The 26,427-nt window shown below is 35.6% G+C and overlaps 1 protein-coding gene across 2 annotated transcripts in view; it reads right to left on the bottom strand.

Moving 5' to 3' along the window:
• Positions 1-26,427, bottom strand: part of LOC140152774 (serine/threonine-protein kinase Nek9-like) — a 231,978-nt gene that overhangs the window by 197,342 nt on the left and 8,209 nt on the right. For both annotated transcript variants that reach the window (XM_072175264.1, XM_072175265.1), the window contains exons 2-17: positions 25,427-25,604; positions 24,186-24,241; positions 21,361-21,431; positions 20,154-20,256; positions 19,481-19,530; positions 17,452-17,533; positions 16,958-17,068; positions 15,366-15,430; positions 14,468-14,579; positions 13,818-13,955; positions 12,684-12,828; positions 10,751-10,951; positions 9,885-9,931; positions 9,022-9,183; positions 6,430-6,538; positions 1,708-1,869 (exon numbers count right to left, since the gene is read on the bottom strand). In XM_072175264.1, coding sequence (XP_072031365.1) covers positions 1,708-1,869; positions 6,430-6,538; positions 9,022-9,183; positions 9,885-9,931; positions 10,751-10,951; positions 12,684-12,828; positions 13,818-13,955; positions 14,468-14,579; positions 15,366-15,430; positions 16,958-17,068; positions 17,452-17,533; positions 19,481-19,530; positions 20,154-20,256; positions 21,361-21,431; positions 24,186-24,241; positions 25,427-25,604 — 1,792 coding nt within the window. The remainder of the gene's footprint in view (positions 1-1,707; positions 1,870-6,429; positions 6,539-9,021; positions 9,184-9,884; positions 9,932-10,750; positions 10,952-12,683; positions 12,829-13,817; positions 13,956-14,467; positions 14,580-15,365; positions 15,431-16,957; positions 17,069-17,451; positions 17,534-19,480; positions 19,531-20,153; positions 20,257-21,360; positions 21,432-24,185; positions 24,242-25,426; positions 25,605-26,427) is intronic.

The following is a 26,427-nucleotide window of genomic DNA, read 5'->3' as shown; positions in this document are numbered from 1 at the left end:
CAGTTTCCACACCAAATACACACAATATTCACAAATGCTCATTTTTCTATTAATCTCTTTGTCCAAATGAAAACTGAAACTGACACTTTTACAGAAAATCTTCTGTTCCAATATGCAATAAATTGTTTTCAGCATATAAATCAATACACTGTTTAGAGGTTTTTACCTCATTACCCTTACCTTACATGGGGCTTTCTTTATGAATTAATGTTGCAATGAAAAAATTCCAAATCTATATAACTGTTTGTACTTTTGGAATTATAACATCTTATCATGGGTACAATTTATATGATACACATTATTAATTTGTTAAATTTTACTGCACAAAAGAAAAGAAAAATATTAAATAAAAACTATATATCATGAGAGAAGCTGTAGTAAATGATGGGGAGATCAGGTGCTTAATCACTCCTAATACCATCCCACTGTAAGATTATTGAAGGCCCAAAGAGAAACAAAGCTAGCCCACCCACTCACTCTTTAAATTAGCCTACAATATGAGCACTCTCAGTGCTGATATTGGATGGACCCAAAATAGCTACAAAATAGACTTAAAGGTTAAGTACTTGGGACATGCAAAGAGAAAAACAACCAGCTTGTTTATTAGAAGAAGTTGATTCCACAGCTGCACAATATGGAATTAAAAATGTAGCTTTGTTTACCTTATTTCATTTAAATCTATACTATGATCAGCTTGTAATAAGCTAGAATTATTCGGTTTTTGTTACTGTGCGCGTCAATAAAGTCCCATCTTACGCCTGCGTTAAGTCACAAAAGCGCACATCACTCACAATGTTTGCAAAGCGTAGTTCACGTAGGTGCTGCACCCAGCTGTGTGTACACCATTCCATATTAATCCACAATGTTATGAGTTAACGAGCTGATCATAGTATAAATGATCATACAATGATCCAATTTACATGTGAGGTTGGTCCTGTTGTTACAAATATCATTTTGAACCCCTTTTTTCCCTTCTGAGAGTGAGGCAGGCATCACATCAAGGATATCTCAATATATCTTAATATATCTAACCCAAATGGGTTGGGTTGTTCAGACAATAAAATAATTCAGTCTAGCTTCTATGCTTCATAGAGCTGCATAATTTGCCATAATAAGTGCCCTCCCCTAATAAGCACCCCTCGTGACAACTGTCTAAGCACCCTTTTGTCATGCACATATACACCTACATTCCATCAAATGTCTAAATAAAATTAATTTTTTAGCTTGGGATTATGATGATGGACTTCAGATACATTTCTGATTGTGGGTAAGTTCCCAGTTTTGTCTTGTATTTCATCATGTTAATAGGCACCCCTCTGACGTGACTGACTTAATCGCTCAGTCATCTCCTCTCCCATATGTGCCCATCCACCACAAACTGGTCGTAAAGTCGGCATTTTCCATTTTGAGATAGTATATGGATTTCTATGTAAAATATAATAGGAATTTGACCTTTGATGAACCATAACTTCACTTCCAGATCTCCGATAAAGCTGGTTGAGGTGTCATTTTAAAGCTGAAAGTGCATTCTTTCAAAATCTGCAATAAACAGAAAATGATCTAGAGCCGACTTTACTACCACTTCGTGGTGGATAGTCACATATGGTGGAATCGTTGGATTTTAATTTTGCACAAATATGTATGATTCTAATCCTTATCAGAGCGAGTCCTGTTTGAGACAAAACTGTTATACTCGGATTTGCTTACCTGATGTAGCTATAACTGTGAATGAATCCCCGCAATCTGCTCTCACTACAATTTTACCATGAAGACCACCTTTGACCTCATTGACACCTGACCTTGACTTGAGGTCACCAACTCCTAACTGTCCATATTTGTTTTGACCAAACGTGATAAGCCGTCCATGATCTAAGGAACAAATCAGAATTAAAATTCCATTATTAGTAAATTAAATATTGAAAATATCTTTGACCAAAGGATCAAAAACTGCATCTTAGCAAACATCACAGGAAACCTACTTAGCAAGCACAATCAGATACAAAATTGGTCAATAAACTTATTGTAAAAACAATGTGTATCTTTTAAATGGAATAAGAAAATATTAATAATTACAAATAAGACCTGAAAAAATGTTCATAGGTTTTTAATAGCAATTTTGACTCCCACTATTCGACATAAAATATTTGATGTCACATATCTTTGTTATTCAATCTATTCCCATTCTATTTCCAGTAATGTTTAAGTCCTAACGAATTCCTCATGACGTAAAATCAATAATATGTTACATAGAATATCTGCTGGAAACACATTATCGATTTTACAACATCAAACATTCATTAGAAGTTTAACATTACTGGAAATAGTATCGGAAATAGATTAAATTACAAAGACATGTTACATTAAATATTCTACATCCACTAAAAAGTCTGTAGTGGCCTTATCTCCTTCAAAACTACCAACAATTTCAACATGTTACAAACTTGAGACAATATGAACCAGCATTACAAGTAGGTCATCTAGAAAGGTTAAGGCACTCTGTAGACAATCTCTGTGCAATGCACTTCATTGATTTGTTCACAATACTGTCATTATACTTAAAATCCTATTAATTGCATAAACATGTGTGCTGGATCTTAATAGGTGTAATCTTGTACTTTTAACAGGTGTTTAAATGAACACTTTTTGGTAAAACCTTGGAAATCATTATTTCGAGAAATGCTGCTGTTAAACAGTCGATATTGGTGTAAATATTTTTGCTCTAGACAGATTACATATAAAACCCCTAACAATAAAGTAATACAATAAACCCAGGACAGATCGTATAAATGAGCACACAGGGCAGACAATTACGGTAAAAAAATGTAAAGCACTGGAGAAAAAAATATTAAAACACATAATTAAAATATAGATATATTTATTTTTTAATTATGCATTGAGCAAATTGCACTGGTCCCAAGACCTTTCGTCTTTGGCATGGTAAATAACAAAAGAGGCAATGGTGGACAATTTGGAAACCTTGTAACAGAAATTCTTGAATTGGGGAGTGAACTTAAGAAATGAAAGATTTGAGCCTCTTGACATTATCTTGAGAAATGAAGCTTCTCAAACCAACTTCAACAGGAATGTAAGTGGCATTAAATTATAAAAGGCATCAACAAAGAGATTTGAAAACATTACAAGCAAGAAGAGTGGCAACATTTGCTGAATATGGAAGAATCATGCATTACACTGTGTCAACAAAAGCCTTTCAAGTTTTATGGTGGATATCACCACTGACCTTACCACACATTGTAGAGTTTTGTGAAACCACTTCCTAATTACAAAGATGAGTCTTATGATGGGGCACTATATATTGGAATTCACATTAGGTACATCTCATGGGAAAGTACAAAATTAGTTCTGTCCTTCCATATATAGTGGATATACAAATGTTGCACCTTTAAGGGTACACAGGTATTGTTGGTCGAAGCAGCAAAAAAATCTGATTTTCATTATCTAAATCAATATATTAATGAAAAATAACACTTTGATGTTTTGCAAAAGTTCATTCTACAAATCATATACTTTGAAAACTTGCTTGATTTATTGTTGTTAATGAGTTATTATGTACATTTCAGAAAAGTGATGTTGTTTCAGACCTCTTTACAACATAACTCAAGGACCACAGGACCTACCAAACTATATCTGTGATATTTGAATTCTTCTATACACTCGCTATGAAATGATCAATGCAATTTTTTGCCAAAGCTCACTACCTTTCGCAAGATGCTGTGAACTACTAAATCGCAACAGTTTAAAATAGTTGTTTACCTTAAAGCACTTGTCAATTGTCATAGTTTCGAATATCCTGATTATAAACTCCTCAACGAAAGTTTGGAAAGTTTTTTCAAGCATCTGTATCTCCAATTATTTGTGACATATTCATATCGTGTTGCATACCACTGGATAGCTACAATACTCCCCTTTACAATGACACCCCATTTGAAACAATAACATTTTTCACGGCTGAGTACATGCCTTGTGATGGTAGTGGGGTCTCAAAATGAATTTGCCAAATTGACCATTATTCTGTGCAGCAAGCTGCAATCCCATAACTTCACAATCTGGGACCTAATGCAATCCTCCAAGATGACACCGCTCACCCCACATAGCCACGGTAGTCAACGACTACCTACAGAATATGGGAGTAGAGTCAAAATGGTCTGCCATCGGGCCAGACCCGGTGGCCAGACCTCAACCCGATTGAACACTTGTGGGACCAGCTTGATCGTGCTGTGCATGCCAAAGAAGCCCATAGGCAACCACATTGAATGACCTGCGACGAATCCTTGTGGAAGAATGGAATTCCATCCCACAGTAACGTGTAACCAGGTCGGTGAGCAGCATGAGAAGGTGCCTGACTATTGTGGCTGCCTGTTGTTTTTCCACACGCTATTGAGGTTAGTGGCTAGCTTTGTTTGAGCACAATAATGGTCAATTTGGCAAATTCATTTTGAGACCCCACTACATTCACAAGGCGTGTACTCAGCCGTGAAAATGTTGTTGTTTCAAATGGGGTGTCATTGTAAAGGGGAGTATTGTAGCTATCCAGTGATATGCAACACGATATGAATATGTCACAAATAATTGGAGATACAGATGCTTGAAAAAACGTTCCAAACTTTCGTTGAGGAGTTTATATTGACAAACTCCAATGGATACAAAATTAATCCCACTATTTGCAAACATCATACATTCGTTTGACATTTGTAAATTTATCCAATTTTTAAAAAACTATGAAATAGGATTTAGAGCAAAACAAGACCATATTAAAAGAAGGCGCTATCACTCACAATTGCCAATACACCTTTTATGCATGCATCTGGTAATAATTAGTCCTGTTTACAGCCAACATCTGGTTTTAATAACTTATCATAAAAGCCCTTTTTGTTAATTTTCTCACTTACAGATTCAAAATTATATCAACTGATTATATGTGAAACATCTGTGCAAAGAGCTGGAGATCAAAGTACACAGACCCTTCGGAACAACACTGTACATTATTTACAACAAAAAATTTGCATATTCACATCCATATGCATGCACACAAAGGGTAGGGGCTGGGGAATATGTTGGCCTCCCCAAGGTCACTTGTAATCAAGGTTAATTAATGTCATTTTGGTTCACTATTTTGGACAGCCACTTTTTAATATTAATTTTTATGGAATACAGCAAAAAATAAGAATATTTTGTTTTATTTTGAAACAATTATCATAAATTTACATACATTATATGGAATTGACAGATGTAAATCACTAGTGTTTATTTTATTGTTTACTGTGACCTTCCCTTATCCTGTCACACAGTGATGTATTAGCACAATAAATGTGACATTTTCATTGTAAAATTTACAAACATGGTTTATGAAGCATGTGCAGTTTATGAGCAAAATGGATAAATAACTTTTAAAAACTTTTTAAATTTTTGTATGGCCTGAATTTTTTTCAAGGAAGCGGGATGTAGGTCTTGATTATCCAAACGGACTTCCCACTTACCATAATTACCAATTATTCTAAAATTGACTGGCTCCAAATGTCCACTTCCACTTTCACAGCTGGTGTTAAACAGGATCCCAAAGCCGGGGTATAGGATTTGTGATACCAAGGGCAAGGATACAGAATGACATCCCTTCTGGGGGATCCCGGGTCAGAAAATTTTGTTCGTAAGATGGTACAAATCATCTATTTCCTAGTATATAGCACAAAAAATATCACTAATTTGGTCATAATCAAGGTGAATTGTTTTTGTTGAAATGCATAGAGGGAACACTGAATTGATCGATTTATGTATAAAATTAGTCGAAGTTGGCAGCTCCTATGGATATTCTGAAAGTTGTTTTAATTTATTTTCTTCAAAATTATCCATTAAAAGTTATCACTCACATTGGAGCTGCACATTGGACTAATGGTTTTGCTTCCACCTAGACAGACTGACTGACAGCCAAACAGCCAGGCAAAACAGCAGCCAGGCAACCATATGGGCGATAACATAAACCCCACATATGTGTGGAGGGCCAAAATTGTGGAATAATTGCATTACCATATCATAAAATACTCCCCTGTATCTCTTCTAAGGAAAACAGTGGTTGTATAAATGTGACCAAACACAACAGTAAATGAGGAACATGGATCGAGTAAGTTTGGGTTGACAATGCGCTATTCCATTCCAATTGAAATTCACACTCCCCTGTGGAACATTTAGCTAAAGCCTTCCACAGAGAGAGTACATAACTTTCATTTGAAATACTCACTCCAGTTGTGGAAGATATAGGTAGAGTCATATACAGGGGGAGTATGGGTTTCAAAATAATTCTGTTTTTAAAAGTTGAAAATCTTTTAAAAACCAGATTGTCTCAGCATCAGGGGAGCACAAGCTATCATGCGTATCCAAGTGCATATGCAGATTTAAAATGGAACTTTGTTTCTTTACCTGTGATTGCTGCCGAGTGTGTTTTTCCTGCAGCAATGGATGTAATGTTGTATCTACTCAATGGTTTCACTAATGTAGGCACATCTTTGTATGGAATATCATAGCACTCCTGAAAACCAATACACACATTCAAATATATATTATATAGATTATAAAGTCAAACCTTAAAAACTGCGGGACACTTGTGGTTAATTTAAAACTATTTTAGATTTTTTTTTATTAACATAGCAGAACATAATTTATAGTATTTATTAAAATATAGCATTTTACAATTGACTGAGAAAAGAACAGAGTCCTGGCAAACTTTAAGGTTTTACCGTTGTAACTAAACCTATCGACCAAATTTTTTAAATTGACATATTTTGTACATTAATATGTGCAGATAATAAATCAGGAAAAAAAACAGGGGGTGCCGGACCTCACTTTTGAGCTACAGCCGTTTTAAAAGAGGTGTACATTTCCAAAAATCTCTGTACACTTCAATGGCAAAATCAGCAATTTGCCCAAAATATATCACCTTTTGCGTTGTATAAAAAAATTGTCGAGACAAAATTTTTTAATTTTATATATGTTATGAAAAGAAAAGCTCTGTAAAATCACGCAAAAAAAAATTGGGGTACCGGACCTAGTTTCGGCGTAAATTGACCAAAATAGGTCAAAAATGCATTTTTCTGCGACACCATGCGTAGTTAATTGCGTACATGGATATTTTGAAGTGCGTGTAGCAGCGCTGGTATGAAGCGATCTGATGCCAGATCTGCGTTCATTTACACATATGGCCACAAAAAGGAATTGTCTGTTTACGCAGGAAAGTTTTCACTGTAAAAAAAGTTACCTAAGATACTTACTTAGGCTAAGAAGTCTCCATATAATTAGGAACAATTATAATGATGTCGACTTAAAAAATTCTTAGCCTAATTCTAATTTGGTGTATTTTGGTCACAAACGGGTGAACGAAATACTCCCACTCTGCAAGGATATTGAGCCAAAGAGTTATCAAGTTACACAAAGTGAGTTATTTTCAGCTTTATGTTCACCTGACTCGAATGACCAAAAAGAGGATTTATTAAACATGTTAAAGCGAAGCGTTTGGCACCATGGGCGGAAGTGTTTGACTATAATAGGCCTAGAATTATTATAGGCATAGGATTACTCAGCATGCTTAGTGCCGTTTACCGAGAGGAAAACTTTTTGGTCACAAAAACTATAGGCCTACGGAATTATCTCGAGGTGGATTCATATCATCAATTGTTGCAGTTCAATTAAAGCAAAGTTAAACGCTGGGTTGCTGTAGAAAAACGTTCGGCAAACTATGATATCAGTGCACGTAGTAGGTATTTACCCAATAACACAAAATGCTTTAAACATTTAAATGGTGGATTATAAACTTTTAAAACATTTTAACAAAAACATTGAACACTTGCTGCAAAACATATTCTAAGTTGGAACAATGTTGCCAAAATAATATAAACATATCCTAAGTTGGAACAATGTTGCCAAAATAATATATGTCTACAATAACATTTTCACAACATGTTTTTAATTTTGTTGTAGTGTGTTTCATTATGAAACGTTATACAAACGTATAACCTTTAATAGGCCTATAATATGCCGTAGTGCTTACCCAACATTTAGGCCAAAATATTATTAAAACGAATTAACCAATTTAACCAACACTCGTTTAGGCCTAATGTTAAAAAAACAAACCCTGATTCTGTGTTTGTTTGGTAGGCCTATAACTTCATAACATCTATTGGACCCTACTGTCGTAGGCCTACTTTGGGGAGGGGGTCCATGTTCGTTATTACTGGAAGCACGCTGGCACGATTTGGTTTGTACATGTTGTATTTAATATATCTGAAGCGACCACTTTTTTTGCGCTCAGCAAACATTGTTTTCTTTATTTTTGGCCCTAGTTATCGCCGGTGCGCAAAAATAGCATTGACACACACAACACGCATCGTTTCTCTGCGATGTCTGCAGCATAACGCCGAACACGACGCTATGCACGCACGCCTTGAAAACAGGCTAATAGTCAAGTCAAATCGGGTGACGACGGTAAAACCTTAAGTAAATGCCTAACAAAACGAGCAAAACAACAGATTGAAGAAGTCCTAGTTGCTGTTTTGAGGAAACAGAAATGTTGATATTGTTTATTGCACACTCTTGCAAATGTCAATGTTATTTTGAACACTTCCACCAAGTTTTGTTACAAAGGACGAGGGTCCGGTTTGCTGCATTAGGGTTGAGTGCTTGCATTTTTCATGCTTATCACTTACTTGGACAATTTTGGCCATTTTCCCTTTATTCATCACAATTAATATAGAAGACAAACCCGATCAATATACTCAAGTCAGAAACCCCAGGTGTAGACAGGAGGAAACTAAAGTACTCAGGGAAAATCTGTGAGAGTGAGTATGGACTGGGAATCAAATTCACATCAAGTTGTCTGGGAACAGCTAGTGCTCGAACCTGGGACCTCATAAGTACAAAGTGAGGACAGAACCACTACACTCTCCAATCAGCTTTGTAACAAACTAGTTAACTAATAAAATTTATAGGGCTTCATCCATCTCTCAACTTCATTCTTACTTTGACTTGTCTTTTCCTGAGGCCTGCTGTGATGGTATTGAATCCTAGCTGGTTATGTTCATTGCTACCACATGCTAACACCTTGCCATCAGCTGTCAGGAAAAAGGTGCCTTCACAACCTGCACACACTGAACTAATGGTCTTGTTGCCACGGAACTTCACCTGAAGAGACAAACAAAATTACATAGAGGACAAACATTACAAGAATTTCAAGTCAAATGGCAATGTAATCATTTGAATGGCATAATATATTTAAAACACAGCAAATACGAATATATCACAAATCAATGGAAAATGTTCCGCATTTTGATACAGTAAACATTTTTTGAATTGGCTTCTATGAAATTATATATTTAAATTTTCATCCAAATATTCAGTTAAAAACACATAAAATATAATGATCACAGGTGAGCAACCAATAGTAGAGTACCATTCTCAAAACATTCATTATGTTCACAGATGTGACATTTAGCTAAAATGCACCAAATTTGACAAAAACCCAGATTTCAACATGGGTGACCAACTTTGAGTCAATTATCTGAAATATACACAAAATGTTAGAAATACTGCAAATAGCATAACACTTACATCAATGCATATTGCAGCTTATCAATTAAGTGTGAAGAAGGATAGCAACAATTTTTGACCTCCAGATGCAGAATACAGCATGTCCAGACAGACATAAATGTTTAATTCCCAGGACAACAACCACCTAAAATGTCAATACTTTAAATGAATCTGGTCAAGAAATGTCCCAAATGGACAAAACAACGCTAGACTACTCAAATTTGCACAAATTTATTGCCAATCATTCAAAATGGACTCTTAGAGATGAATATATTTTGTGAGTTTTTACTAATTACCTTTTCAGGCGTGAAGTGGTCATCCTCATCACCAAGACCAAGACGACCTACAGAGTGAATAACATAAAGATGGGAATAACATAACATGGGTATGTAAAGGGGCAATATCACATACTACAAAGCTATCAATTCTGTAGTCACATCCACACCTACACAGCCTGCATCCACCTCAACTCACACATACACACCCACCCTGTCTGTGTTGGTGATTGTGGACCTTGTGTATTGCTATCAAAATGAGTACATCTGATTCGACGGCTAATTAACATACCGAGGACCGTGGATGGAGTGTGGGGGTGGGTGTGCATGATACACAGTATGCGTCCTACTACAGACTGCCATGAACCAAGGAAGATACATGTTTTCAGGAAGGTCCATGGTTTAAATGTGAAAAAGGTTTTTTCTTATGAAGCTATTAGCTGTTGAACAAAGAAGTTGTTAAGCGATTGTATGACAATAATATCGCATTGATTGATCGGTTATTCAGACGTATCATTGGGATGCAAAGTGTTGTCACTTTCACGTTTGCCTAGTCAGGCCGAACCTGATGAGCTGCTGCAGCAAGGCATCATCTCCTATATGAATGTTGTTTTTAGTGTACTTAATATGTTTACGGAAACAGCGGCAGCTCGTATGAAAATATTTTATTCCCGTTTAAGCGAAGCATATTAGCGAATAAGTCTTGTGTATGTCGTCCTTTACATAATGTTACAGGGAAACATCAACACCCCCATACAAAGCAAATTGTTATCAAAAATGTCCTCGAGAGTGACTCTATGTGTTCAACATACTGTCCTCAATCAAATAGAAAACGCTTCTGATACACCCCTCTTATGGGTATTTTACACTACATTCACACAACCTACCAAATTCTCCACATCCCCAGATGAACACCTCTCTGTCCTGTGTCAAAGCCACTATATGATTGTCTCCACATGAGATCTGTAATATAGGCTTATTATTGAAGAATTCAACAAGCACTGGTTCCAACACCTCTTCTCCTTCTTCTTGGTCTATGCCAATACAGCCATAATAGTCAGACCCAAAGGCGTACAATTCACCATCATCTAATAATGAACAGAATACGACTTGCATTTTAATCAAGATTCCAATCTTACAGTTCCCCTGATTGATTAATAACAGGTAATCAATCAAAATAGTAACAGTAACCAATCAAAATAGAGTAGTTATATATTTTAAGCCTAATCTCCATCAGCCCTACTGACTATTCTTACCATACCTCTGATTGGCTCAATACATGATATGGCCCTCTTTATAACCAATCAAAAATAATTCTTACAGACTGGTAGGGCCCATGGGGTTAACATGCAGGACACACTGTACCTCAGGTACAACATCAATCAAAAATCTACCCTGTGTGCACCATTCTTTAGGTCCATTTTACACCATAATTCACCTTTAAATTTAAAATTACAATTCCACATTCACTCACATTTTAAGAGCTGGACAGTGAGAAGACATTGCAAGTAATACCATCTTGAATCAATAAGGCTGACTATCATTTGTCCTCACATTAAATGTACTTTTTGACATAACCAAATTTATGCGATATGGAAGAAACATTCATATTTATAAACAGCACAAAATGTTAACAACATTGAAACAAATATCTGCAATTATAAAAAATATTCTATTGCTACAAAAGTGCAAGGATTTGGGAACAGAATAGAAGTTCATATCAAACCGTTTCATAAATCAACTCCAAATAGTAGGACACAAGTCACATATCATTGCCATGGGCTCAACTTTGGTTTTTTCACTCAAGTTCACTGATTGTAGCATAGGGCCAAAAATCCATTTCACACTGGCAATCATTGTAAGTGATATTTTGAAATATGTGAAAGTGTGGATTTATAGCTGCAGGTGAGCTCCCACCCACTTGTTTGAAACAAAATGTATTTGTGTTCTAGATTTGCTAAGATACCAAGGAGTACTATGAATCCTATCACACCACTTCAATTATATGGAATTGAAGTAAAGATAACAACATTTATAATGCATCATTTGTCCTCATACAATTATCGCCCACTGCCCACCTCCTCCTTTTTGAGAGATTTTAGACCCGGGGGATGATGGTAGGTAAGCTTCTACTTCTACCCACTTGTTTGAAACATATTTGTATGCGTAAATAGATGTGTAATTTGTATATTTCCCAATACAATAATCCCTTAGATATTAGCCCACTGCCCACCTCCTCCTGGTCGAGATATTTTATTCAAATCTTGTGGATAGGCTTAGATCCAGGGATGGCTGTAGGAGAGCTTCATACCCACTTGTTTGAAGCAGATGTATATCTGTAATAGATTTATTATTATTGCTCTCAATCCTCTCAAACTGACCTCAATGATATGAAAATGAGAGGTATACCATTTGGAATTCATATTTCTCCTGATATAACTATAACTTTGGTATTAGTCCATTCCCCACCACCTCCCAGATGAGAGATTCTACTCATTAGGTGGTTTTTGCAGCATTGATAGGCATGTACTGTATGAACATAATATTTTGCTATCTGGGAATTTGTGTTAGTTGCTTTTTTGCGAAACCTTGACAAGTATAATGTAACTCCATGGCATTAATATATTTTGTGCATCTTTATGTTTGCATTTCCATACTGCTGCACAAAATCTGTGGAAGAAATAAACCCACCACAAACTTCTTTCTAGGATGTTTTGAAATATGGGGGTAGGGTTTACAGTTGTAGGTAAGCTTATGCCCACTTGTATAAAATAGATGTGTCAGGAATTGTAAATTGTGAGTAAAAAGATCAGCACTTACCAGTGATGCATGCTGTGAAGTCTTCACCACATGACACAGCTTTGATGGGGATCTCAACTAATTTCTCTACTTTCCTTGGGGTCTTGTAACAAGCTGTGTCCCCATGTCCTAACTGACCAACTAGGTCTTGACCACCATGGACATTCTGTCAATAAAATTAGCAAAAAAGATATCAACAATAAGGCCAACTTATGTTGAATCAATTTCATTTTCACTTATCACATTATTATCATTTCATTGTAATTAGTAGCACTGGTTGTTGGATTACACTACACATTTTATTTTATTAAAGTTTTTTTAAACTTATTTTTTCAATATGGCATGTGTACTGCGTAATTACGAAAGTGTGAGGTATTATCATAAGCAGGATGACTTAACAACTGCCAAATGCAATTAATGTTTGTTACCATGTACTGTGATTGTGGTTCATAATAATGTAAGATATTGCTTAGACAACCAAACTTTTTATCAAGTATAGTGCCTGGATGTTAGTCCAGCCCACTGGCTAAGTGAAGCACATAATGAAATATCTGCACTTCATTTGTTGAACAAGCAAACTGATGTCACATGACCCCAGCCTGACTCAGTTCTGTTTCCTTTGTAACAGAATGGTCGACTGCAGATCCGTCGGATAACGCTTTTTAATGGGAAATGAATTTTGCTGCTTGGATGATGTCACGGTGAGGTTAGCATTTATTACGTATTGAAAAGCGTGTTCCGACAGATCTGCACTCGACCAGCCTCAAAACAGGATATGCAAATTGGCAAGTGCAAAAGGACTCTGTTGAGGCCTTCGGTAAATATAGTCTATCTGGTTTCCTCAAAGCAGTGACATCAGTACTTTGTTGCACTTAAAGTCTGTCCACATAGAAGTACAAACCAAATCTGTGGCATCGGGGGTAGATGCTTTGCGTCACACGCACTGCGTATTGAAAAACGTGACGCGTAAAGAGCGTGGTGCGCTCAGCAAGTACAAATCTCGCACCAGTTGGCGCGACAAAGAAGCATTTACACACACATTGCACTGAAATAATTATTCTCATACATCCAGTTTCCGAGGTCTATTTACTTTGTACTTCTATGTGGACAGACTGTACTTAGCCTTGGAATTTTGGGCTAATTTTAATGACTCACCGCCCATGTGACAAGCTCCTTTTCCACAGTGACAGCAGCAAAGTGCATATTGCCAGCAGCCACTTGCAGTGCGGTGTTCTCTTTCTGGAATACATCAAGTTTGTGTGGTGTCAGGCGACCACCTCCCCAATAGTACACCTGCGTTAGAAATGAAGTGCTCATTATGAATTCCGAAATTTAAAGTTTGTTTCATGCAAAAGCAATTGATGTGATTTGTCAATTTCAATTCCACAAATCTAAGGCCGGCACTTGACTGAATAATGATTTGTTATGAATGATCTGCCAGTCAAAATGGAAATATGTTCGACTAGTTCAAGTCATATATATATAATTTTCTGAATTTCAGATCAATTTATTTTGGATTATTTTTACAGCAATTTGAAATTCTGTGACCTAACACAACACTTAAATGATGATTAGGCCATATTACTGGTCCAAGTTTCATATACCTAATACAAAAGCATTAAATTGACAATTTGAACAAAAATTGTGGTAAATAATATCAATATGTATCCTGGTCTAAATAATCTATTAACCATTTGCTTGTGGTCATTTTCAGCATTTTTCAGATTGGTAGAACATTGAAACATATCAATTTGATGTTGTTTGAAATAAAATGGCCAACCAACCAGTACTGAAGCAATACCCACCTCACTAGTTTTGTTTGTGACAATGGGGATGGTATCCATTGTTGTATTGCTGATTTGTCTCACTGCTTTCCTGGTTGCTGAATTCAGCTCCCATATTTTCTTCAACAGGTCACTGCAAAGAATACAATTTATACAAAATATTTTGTTATCACATGCCACTACATGACCAGAAATCACAAGCGCATTGGTTCTCAACTGGATCCCACTTTCCACTCTCTGAATTTGTCCGATGCCTGAGCAGTGGCGTAGCATGGGTCATCATATTGGCAAGGGGGCACCGACCATGATTGGGGGAGGGCACCAGGTCTGATTGGAGGGCACAAGCCATTTTTTGGCAATTTTCCTATGGGATTTTCTAATCGAGGGGGGGGGCACGTACCCCACATGACACTACGCCACTGTGCCTGAGCTTCCTTTTTCTTTGAAGCATGCTTAAATAATAGCTTTTATTTATTGAATGGTAAGTGCATAAAGGCCATCTTGGTTTGGTAGAGTGCACTACAATTTTTTTTTATGCAATGATTCATTGTGTGCTATGCACAAGCATAAACCCACAAGCCTCAGCAAACTTTACAGGAATTCACTGACTACTGTGGCTGAAAACATACCATACAAACCATTTAGCAACAATCAGGGATTTGTAGCTAAGACATGCACACTCTATACATATTACATTAAACCATCATAGCCAGGATCAGCTCCCAAGTTCTTGTATGTGTAACCAAGACAAACAAGCAACTAGCTCCTTGCCCAGGGGAATTTTAAATTAGCTCAATCATCTCAAGAACAAAGAGACTGTGCCAAGGTTCACACTTGCATCATCAAACACAAATGCACCCGAGTCACACCAGAGTCTTTAATTACAAACACGCATTTTGGAATCTTTTGATCTACTTACTCCTTCATGTTGCTGATTATTGGGCTGCTCACTATCTCTTCTGCTGAAGGTCTCTTCTCTGGATTCTAAATCAAAAGTCATATGTGAAACAAAAGAGCCACATGAATAAGCAATCCTTGTTTTCAAAATAAAGTATGGTAGAGATGCCAAATTACCAAAGGGCTCTAATTAAGGTGCATATATACACAGTGTGGTAGGGAAAATGCTACTACTACCACCAGGTGGTAAGTATACCCATGAGGGTCAACATCCAGGTGGATGTAGAATTTTAAAGTGGTGCAATTTTTTACACTCTAAAATATGTAAAAATGTTGCCAAATTGGCTTAAATTGTCAACATTTGCAGAAAAATGACAATATTTTGTAATTTCACAAATTTGAGGCTAAAGAATATTTGTTTGATGAGAGTCACATCATTTTACACATTTTGATCCATAAAAGACTGCCCACTTCCTAATATTATGTATACCTGACAGTCAGTTTGGGGTCTTGGCTGCTCTACTAGTTATGCAGATCCTGACAACAGAATAGAATCTGATGTTTGTAAGTCCCTAACATAACATTTCTCCTAACACATCAAAGTGCTGGATATCTGCAAGAGATATGACAGAACTCAAAGTCTGATCCTATCCCAGCTAATCATGATATCTTCAAGTTGTCTTAACCCCACTGGATTCTCATGCTCTTACAAATGTCTTTAGAATTAATCTCAATTGTAAAATAGTCTGAGAATGATGACAAACCTCACCTGCAATGGTGTTTGTTTAGTCTTAAATATTGCTTGACACCAAAGTTCAGGTATATACAAACTTTTTCAGTATGAAAATAGAAGACCCATTCCATGTCAACTCCTGGGATGTGCACCGCAGCACCTTTTCAATTTTTTTCTTTTTCTGTGTGGTAGTAGATATTGATGAGAAAGTAAAATCCTGACAATTTGAGCTTCAAATTCCATTTCGTTTTCCTGTGGCATCAATTTGAAATTTAGGGGGTCAACGTAAAAATGTGTCGCAACGCCGAAAAGACGACGTTGGAGGTCCATAAATGTATAAAGGAACCCCTACAACTTTGAAAAGTATGTATTCTGGGGTACTTTTTTTGTAGAATTCAAATCTGGCATCAGAAAACTTGTAACTCATTTACTTTAAAAGATATAGGGCCCTCAAAATGCAACTTCGTCCATCCAGGACCAACTTCGGGGGGTCAGAACTCCAAAAGTAAAAAGAATTTTACTGTCCATTTTTTTGCCAGTCAGAGCCCTTTGGTAGGACATTACTCTTATCCAATATTGAGCCTATTAGAATACTTTTAGCTGAGATATTACCCATGCAAAACCACAATTGTACATTTTTTGTACATTTTGACCCCCCTGAAAACCAATGTCAGACATTTTGACCCACCATCAACTTCAGGTATGTTAAAAATATGTCCTTGGACAACATTTCTGAGAGATATTGGCTTGGGGTCTTGATGGCTTCAACACATCAGTTAGGTTTGCCTTAAAGTGTAATAAATAAATAAATAAAAATACCACTGCACACCACATAGATCAATTTCAGTACTTGTAACATACTAAATCTTCAAAAAACTTACCTTGGACAAGAGTTCCTTCACCATTCGTTTGATGGCTTCTGAGTAAGAGTTGTCTATGTCGTCCATTTCAATTTCTTTCTGCACAATACCCCACACAAGCTTCAATGGATTCTAGAGTAAAATTAAAGTAAATCATGGATGAAAGGTACTGGTGTTAAGTATTAGAATAGCCGGAGCTGCTAAATCTTTATAGAAGACCTTGCCTTTGTACAACTATAACTTAGGAAAATACTGGAAACCAATGAGTAGCAGTATCAAATGGAAGCATTTTGCTGATACTATATAACACGATCTTGCTGATCATGGCTGTGATGGCTCATCTTGATATAGGCTGAAAAGGGTATAAACCTAATCAATACAATCCCAGAAAGATGTTGAATTGTTTATTAGGGTAGCAAAACGATGGCTAACAAACTCTCTGCAGGCTATAAAATTCTACAATTTTGGTTTCAAAAAGCCATCTCTCACATAACATATATCTATGGGTTACTTACCGAAGCATCAAAACTTCTCTTGAGTGTAAGGATCTCAAATAGAACACATCCTACAGACCACATGTCACTCTTGGTATTGTACCTTTACATGCACAAAATTATACAACATTAAATACAGTTACTATTATGTCATACTTATACATTTGTTTACATGGAAAACAGAATTATACATTTTTAAAGTTTCCCAATGTTGTTTACATACACGCATTAGCATGGAGGAGAAGACGAGGTGCTGGTAGTGATGGTGGGGGTGGTGGCAGGGATAGCAGGTAGCTGCAAATCCAAATCTGGACCTTCTCCACAAACACCTTGTATGGTGCTTACTACATACAGGAGAGTTCCTGACTAGAGGAAAAATGCCCCAGTTCCTGGTTACATCACTACTCAAAGCGTTGTATATAAATTCTGCCAGTTTTTTCATCAGGTCATTTGTTATTATATCACTCATACATAAATTCTTGACAGTTGTTGATTGCCATTTATCATTTTTACCATCAGCCTCTCTGTGTGATAGTTTTCACCATCACCGTGCTGCGCCGTAGTGCGCCTGCGCCAAGCCATGCGCTGACTCTTGGTGTTATGTTGATGAAAAAATGTATTTCCGATCCTTAAATAATTTTTAGTAATAGAATTTATGTACGAGTGATATAAAACAAATATTAACTGTCTTACATTCATCTAATTTCCGGCTCGTGGAATGGAACAATCCATCTTTCACCTCGTGATTATATTTCGACCATCACACTCATAATATCTGTTATTTTCAAGTAAGTACTAATGGTGTGGATGTAATGTAAGTATCTATGATATGAAGGCTGAGCTTAATATCATTGGTTCAGTGAATTTTCAAAATTAGACACTGATATATCACCCTCAACACAATCTTGCAGGGTGGAGTTCTCTACATGTATATAATTTTCTACATGGTGCTTAAATTCTTTCAATTATCGTTTGCTGTGCATTCAAATATTTGATGACATTTTTAATGTGTTTCTATTTGAATTGTTTGAATTATGCATGGTCCATTTTCAATTATCGTTTTGGACGGACTCATGCCGCAATCAATGTGTTCCTCAGTTGTCCCTCGTGTTTGTTTGTCTGTGCCTCTCGTCTTTGGACATTGGGATTGGGAAAATGGTTTTTTTTATATTGCATTTTCTTAAATTTTGTATTTTATATAGTTCTTGCTGGTTTGAAGCTTGTTTGTATGTATTTTGTGGTTAATCTTATGTTATTAGAGTATTTATCGTTTTTCTTAAGGTGTAGGCCTATATTTTAAGGTCCATACAATATTGATTTTGTTGCATTGTTCTTGTTTGCTTACATAAATTTGTAGTTTCTAGTTGTTTGTAAAGCGCTCAGTGACTTCTGTTTGGAGCGCTATATAAATCTAATTTATTATTATTATTATTATCTTACACAAATTATGACATGCACTCCTTTTACTACAAATATACGTGACACAATGATGCAAACTGATACACATATTAATGACATTCAATTTTTCAACCTTTTCAATTGACCCACTCCAAATGCCACATTTTACAGAAAACTGCATCAGAATTGAATCAGTAGTTTACAAGTTTATGAGATATGATCAATTAATGGGATAATCCAGTTGAAGTCCAGGCACCCCATAATGGTTGACAAAGTCATGACTTTAATCTCCCACACAGAGAGTGTAGATTTCAAATGGAGTTACCCATTCAGATAATCCCATTTGAAAATCACAATCCATGTTTGGAATTGAAAATCATACTCCCTGTCTGTGTGGGTTTGAAAATCACACTACCTGTATGGAAGCCCAATATACCTTGAATAATAGAATATGTAAGAAACTGAATGGCTGGTTCTGTCAGTTTCCTTACACCTTTACTCATTAGTGAATAATGTAATGCCATCAAATGTTAACAAAGAATGGAGAGATGAACATTGGTGAATAGTGATTGTTTCAAACCAATCTCATTACATGTGAACTTACAAAGCAAATAAATAAACAAAACAAAGCAAAAACAGGAAAGAAACTTACGCTTGTCCCCTAACAAGTTCTGGTGACATGTAGTATGGGGTTCCCACAACCTGTCCAAATGAAATGATAAATTATATACACTTTGATCAAATGAACTGTAACATGAGTAGAACAATACTATGAAGTCACTATCATAATGATTTTGAATGAATGTTCTCATTATATGTAATTGATAGATGGCCCGCATAAAGTAAACTATTCAACAACACTCAAGATTTTGGTTGGGAATTTTTGGAAAACCCCTTCTGTCTTCGGGATACTGCATATCTGATCCTCTACCACGACCAGACATTGGTAAAATTCTTTTACCTTCCAACACAAAATGTGTGTGTTGTTGAATTGTGTTCAAATGTATCCAATGTGAGTATAAAAGAAAGATGAACAATGTCCAAGAAAAAATTGTCTGAACATGATGGCATCTCTCTACTATGCGTGTACAATTATGAATGAACAGCACATGAGCCGTTTATTTGCAGGTGCTCTATTCTATATATGAAGAAATCCGTTTTAAGTTACATTCATAAGCAGGGTCAGTATTTCAATGTCCACTTCAATATTCTATCAAAATATTTGGTCTTACATTATGGGGTCACATTTTTTTTTTAAACTGTATATCCCTTGAAAGTTTTTTACAGCCAGCAAATGTTAGGTCATTAACTGTGTTATTACATACCGTCTCTGCCATTGCATCAGCTCCAACTTGTTTGGAAATTCCAAAATCTCCCAGCTTGATAAGACCTGACTTGGTTAGAAAGATGTTTAATGTCTTGATATCCCTACAAATAGACAACAGCAAGAATTTGATGACTTCACTCTAAAGTTTTGCCTATCTTCTAAAGAAAATTCTAATGCAGTTTTACTGAATCATTCATTGATTTTGCTGATAGAATTGGTGAGCAGACTCAAGAGTTGGAAACAAATAATTCTAATCAACTGAACTCCCTTTCATAAAAATGAGTCCAGTCGATTAATAATTTATTTCCAATTAATTTATATTGCTACCTGAATGAATGACAACCTTCACATCAGGGAACTGGGAAATAGGACTGACAGACACACACTACATTCTGCTGTATACATATGACCAACTCTTTACCAACAAAACAGTGCCATCTATGCCAAGCTCCAACTATAGGCTGTCACCCTCATTCGTCAAATTTCTGGGTTAACAACCGAAAAACTTTTAGTGTTAAGAAAATGTCCATCTTACCACCAGAATCTGGAGGACCAAATTAATCTTCTTTCTGCTTTTGTTTTTGAACACATATGTTTAGAAAGGTAGAGCACAATCTGTGTGGCAAGACATGGGTGCTGATCTATGGCGCACAACAAAAGTCATGTGAGAATATTTTTATGAGTCCAACATGATATAAATGGCAAGTTATTCTGTGGTCACTCCAGGAATAACACAAATACAACAAAGAATTTAGTCTCGCTCCAACTGTACAGGGACCAGCCTGCCAAGACAAAACTGTTGTTGTATGTATATAACATAGTTTTTTTTTGGATTTAGGAATATTTCCAGGAAAGTTAAATCCACAGGGGGGTCAGAAAAACACCAAGGGGTGGTTCTTGGATTGTGAGTAGAATGGAATTTGAAATGTTTCACATTCTGGAACATTTGAACAAATTTTGCTGACAAATAATTTAAAAAAATCAACAATTTTCCAGATTTTTTGGGGAAATTTTAAATAGAACCTCTTCATTAAACCAGCTTTTTTGTAATTTGTGACCCAAATCTAAACCTAAAACCCTGAATATGATACACAAATGAGCCGCACATCCCCAAACTCATCTTTTCACCAAGAACCCCCAGACTCCCCCCCAACCAGGTAAATGCCACCCCTGGATGGAGAATGTTGAATAACAACTGGACATACCTGTGAAGAATTCCTTGACCATGGATATGAGCTATTGCACTTGCGATTTGAAAGAAATACCAGATGACAATCTGAAAAATACAAGCAAATCAAATTAAAAATTACCCAAAGAGTGACTTCACTATTCTACCTGTATTTGCTAGATTTATGGTGAGAGGGATGGCAGGATCCACATTTTACTAGTTTTAGCTATTTAACTACAAAAACTGCAGTATACTTCTTAATATAATTAATCTTATAGGAAATGAGTTAATCAAATTTACATTTATATAGGTCTTGCGGTTCTAGAGTTAAGGCCAATAATATATCAAAACGGAAGTTTTGGGCATTTTTCCCTCCTGAAAAACATGCACATGGGGTGGAAATGACACCTCTAATATCAAGCCATGGGTTTTATTGGACCCATACCATACCTCTTGTGTGTCAGCTTTATTTGTCTCAATATTTGAGTGCAAACACCACAAGGTCATGCTTCCCTCCAATCCACCTTAGGCTATAACTATTTCACACACTTTTTATTTCAATTTATCATATTGCTCATGATTTTCCACTATTTGAAATACACTTGGTGCAAATAAAATATATATTTGCAATGAACTCTTTATGCTTAAGGCTCTATCACAAAATTTGTTATTGTCTTTTCACATTTTATCTATGTATATTACTGTAATTTTTATAAGTAGATGAAGATAGCTTTTATAGTTGTAACTTGTATGCATTTATGTTCTTTTTAACCCTATTCTATTACCCCCACAAAAGTGGTATATTTGAGTGGTGTGGAGGTATCATATTAGCTATTGTGTTGCAGTGTTATTGGTTGGGTAAAAACCAATAAGGGGCATACCATTGGCAAGCTTGGACTTTAAGCTTTTAGAAAAACAAGTTTAATATTTAATTATGTAAATTTTATGCAAATTAGCTCATGAATAATTAATGAGCTCATAGCCAAATAAGATCAAAAAATTATTTTCATTTACAATTTTGAAGTGTATGAGTACATCAATGTGCTTTTTTTATGCAGTTTTAAATACACTACCATGTTTCGACATATAATAAAAAGAAATCCCAGTTACTTTGGACTATATTAAAAAAGTTTATGGACATTTTTGGGCTAATTTTAGGGCAAAATTTGGCCTAAAAATGGTCAAAATATGCAGGTTTCCAACATTTTAAACCATTTTATGATGTGTTAATGGTAGTTATATTAGGAAAAAAAGGTGTTTTGTTGATAGAGAAGTGATAAATTATCAAAACTGTTCCAAAGATAAGACCTTATTTGAGTAAATAATTTTTTTACATGCATATTAAGCCATTTCATGCCATATGGCACGAAATTGATAGGGGGTAATAGAATAGGGTTAAGCTGAGGGCCCCAGTCTGCACGGCTTGTGCCTATTTGGGGTTTCCCGTTTGTACCACACATTGTATTGTTGATGTTCTTATGCAATAAAGGTTATAAACTAAACTAACCTCAATTTTCACTGAATAATATTCATTTTTTACCTTGTTACTTCTATTTATATCTGAATGAGTAATATTCCATATTTTGATCATATACCATGCATGTAAACATGTTTCCTCTATAATACATGTGTGTTATTAATTGTGTTTCCTGTTCACATCCTGCACTACCCAACTCTATATCATTTTAAAGAAATGGTTCTTAAAGTTCATGAACTTTTCATACACGTGTACACAGAGATCAAGGTGGATAAAAGGGTTTGAATTTTGAACAGACTATTAGAACTGAAAAAATAATTAAAAAAAACTTGCTGCATATCCCAACATGTGGATACATTAAAAACACAAGAACAGCAAATACAGAATCTTATTAAAAATATTTCAAGGAATTGAGTAAACAACTTTTTAGTCAGATATTGCCAGGATAATAGCATGGGACACAGGTGTACAAAGTTACATTAAACAGTTAAAAAACAACCAGTTTTTTGACCTTAGCTTTCGGCTAGCGCTAAGCCTTCAACGGAGGTGCTAGGTGATTAAAAACTAGAAACACTACTGTGATGCGAGAAAAAAATAATATACATGCGGAAGTTGTTTTTTTATGTTTAGGCCCAGTGGTTTGAATGATTTTAACTGGTGTTGCCAGTAATTTTCACGGTTCTGTCTGTGTGAGTTTGGTTTTTCAAAACAATGTTCAATTCCAGTGACTTTAGAGTGATTAAGTGTGTGTACAAAGTTATGTTATGTTTTATTAGCCAGTTACTATGCTTTGTGATTTTTATTGGATAAATTAATAAGTATTCTCACTGACATGATATAGAGCAAATTGAAAATGTCAGTATGTTTATGTTTGGATTTGTCATCTGTGACACAGTCAAGAGGAATGAGTCTGATGTTACTAATACTGATTTGGAGTTACTGTAAAAAGGTGCTCAAATTATTTTGTTTCTTATTGTTTTTAGCAACTGCTACAGTGACTTTGCATCAATACCTAGCATGTTTGAAAATGTACAAAACTTGAAACCAAATATATTGGTCGATCCTTCATGTAATTATTTCGTGTAATCTAATCCTAACTCTAACCCTAATCCTAACCCTAACCCTAAGCCTAATCCTAATCATAACCCTAACCCTAACCCTAATCCTAACCCTAATCCTAACCCTAAACTAACCCTAACCTTAACCCTAACCCTAATTTCGTGTAAAATTACATGAAGGAATAACCAATATATTGCTGAAATTAGACTCATTTCCCTTGACTGTGTCACATACATGTATGCTGACACATTGACAGCATGAGTCATACGTACTCTTAGGGGCACCCACTGTGCTGACATCATAAAGATGTCAATGACATCACTTACCTCTTCTCCAAACAGGTTGTCATTTTGCTGAACTATCTTTTCATACAGAGTACCTCCTGTGTAAACATTAAAATAAGAAATGAGTATGAAGTCCAAATAAAACTTAAGTCTTACGCAAGGAAAACCATGTTTATAGTCAAACGACATCAGCGTATACAGCAAATTTTCAGTTACTTTGATAATATACACTGTAGTATGTTATCGAAATGGGGCTCATACTTAACTTTCCATTACCTGTTCAGTTCCATTTACCCAATATGGACCAGTTACTGTATGTACATGTACATGTAGTTCACAACTTTGTGCAATCAGCATTTCAACTTGGCTACCTACTTAGTGCAATATTTGTGGCCAAGAGCAAGCTTATAACACATCCCAAATAATAATTACCCTCCTTAAGGGGGTACTACACCCCTGGCCAATTTTGTGCCTATTTTTGCATTTTTCTCAAAAATGATAGCGCATTGGTGACAAGTAATATGTATATTATAGGGGCAAGGACTACAACTACTGCACTGGAAATTTTATTTCAGCACAGACAACAGTTGTGGAGTTCCAGTCAAAAATGAGGGAAAACCAATATTTGATCAATAAATCAATACCTTCTTGCCTTGAGTTGCTGAATTTTCATTGCAGTAGTTGTAGTCCTTGCCCCTATAATATACATATCTTACTTGTCACCCACCAATGCACTATAATTTTTGAGAAAAATGCAAAAATAGGCACAAAATTGGCCAGGGGTGTAGTACCCCCTTAAGTACTACGAGGCAATAACTCATTATTATTATTAGTGTTACTCAGTACAAATGACCATATGGGGATTCAGAAAATAATGGGGGAGGGGTGTTAGTGTTATTAAAAACTAAGATAATTTGTGTTAAATTTGGCCAAAAATTTGGACTTTTGGGATATCGATGCGATGGATCCAAATTCCTTGACAAATTGGTAGATTGATGGGTCCACTTTCAAATTCTCAGCAGCATGCACACCCCTACCCAAACCAAACTTAAGTAACCGCCGGTCCTGACATATCAGGACCCTGAATCTCAAATATATGTACAACTTCAAGAACACGCTTTTAAAATACTAAATTCTGTCCCAACCTCCATCATTCCCCACTGAGATGTGTTGTTAATAAAAAAGAGAATGAATGCACAAACTCATATTACAGTGAGTAATAATTGGGTATGGAATTATTCCTCTACAAGAACAATCGTAACTATATGATAACCACTGCTTACCATTTGCATACTCCATTTCAATGAAAAGACTCTGTTCATCCACAAAGTGGTTGTAATACATAATGATGTTGGCATGAGCCAGAAGTGAAAGAATATCAATCTCATTCTGTGTGTCCCTCTTGGCTTTGTCTGAGCATCGCGTCAGATCTACTTCCTTCCATACAACAAGGGAATTATCCTGCAATACAAAGCAATATGAAACCCATAAACAAAGTATAGGCCTGCTGTATATATGTGCTTTTAAAGACCATAATGCACACCTCAAATTTTCAAAATATGCAATTTCCTGCCAAAAATGTATAAACATTTTGTTGTTGCTATTTTTAATTATTTTTTTACTGATTTGGAGAGTCCCTGGACCTAGACCCAAGTGCTGCAATCATTTGTGGTTGAATTAAAAATAAGAATTGGAAAAAATCAGGAAAAAAATTGTATTTGGAGCAAAAATACATGATTTGCACAGGAAATAACTCAATTATTTGTACCAACCCTAATATCATTCTGAATTAAAAACTGGGGAGAAGGAAAATACTGCAATTTACGTCTGTATTTTCTTATTAATATTATATGATTTTTATGTCAATTTTCTTTAAATGTTATTGATTTTTAGTCAAGAGTGAAATATTTGAAACACTATTAGAGAATTGCTCAGATAAAATGTTAATGGCAATTAATAAATTGAAATTTTTGAATACTCTATTCAATTTTGACATGTTTGAATATGTCTACATTGACATTTACCATGTCCATGGTTTCAACCTTTCTTGGATTATTATTTTACATTGACATTTACATTTTTAGGCTGTACATGCTTTAGACATTTATGCTGTCCATTTTGCAAGGTTTTGGTCTTCCAAGATTGGTGGACTTGTTGCTGGCTGATATAAGATGTCTGAAAATTGATTTTGAGGTATGGGCAAAAGAAGTGTATGCATATACTTTTTTATGAATTATCTTACTGTGTGAAAAATGTAAAAAAAGGGCATTTTCCCTCAAATATG

Source organism: Amphiura filiformis, chromosome 5 (assembly GCF_039555335.1).
Source record: "Amphiura filiformis chromosome 5, Afil_fr2py, whole genome shotgun sequence".
NCBI lineage: Eukaryota > Metazoa > Echinodermata > Ophiuroidea > Amphilepidida > Amphiuridae > Amphiura > Amphiura filiformis.
The sequence above is the reverse complement of the archived record's forward strand: the minus strand, read 5'-3'. Positions and strand labels throughout refer to the sequence as shown.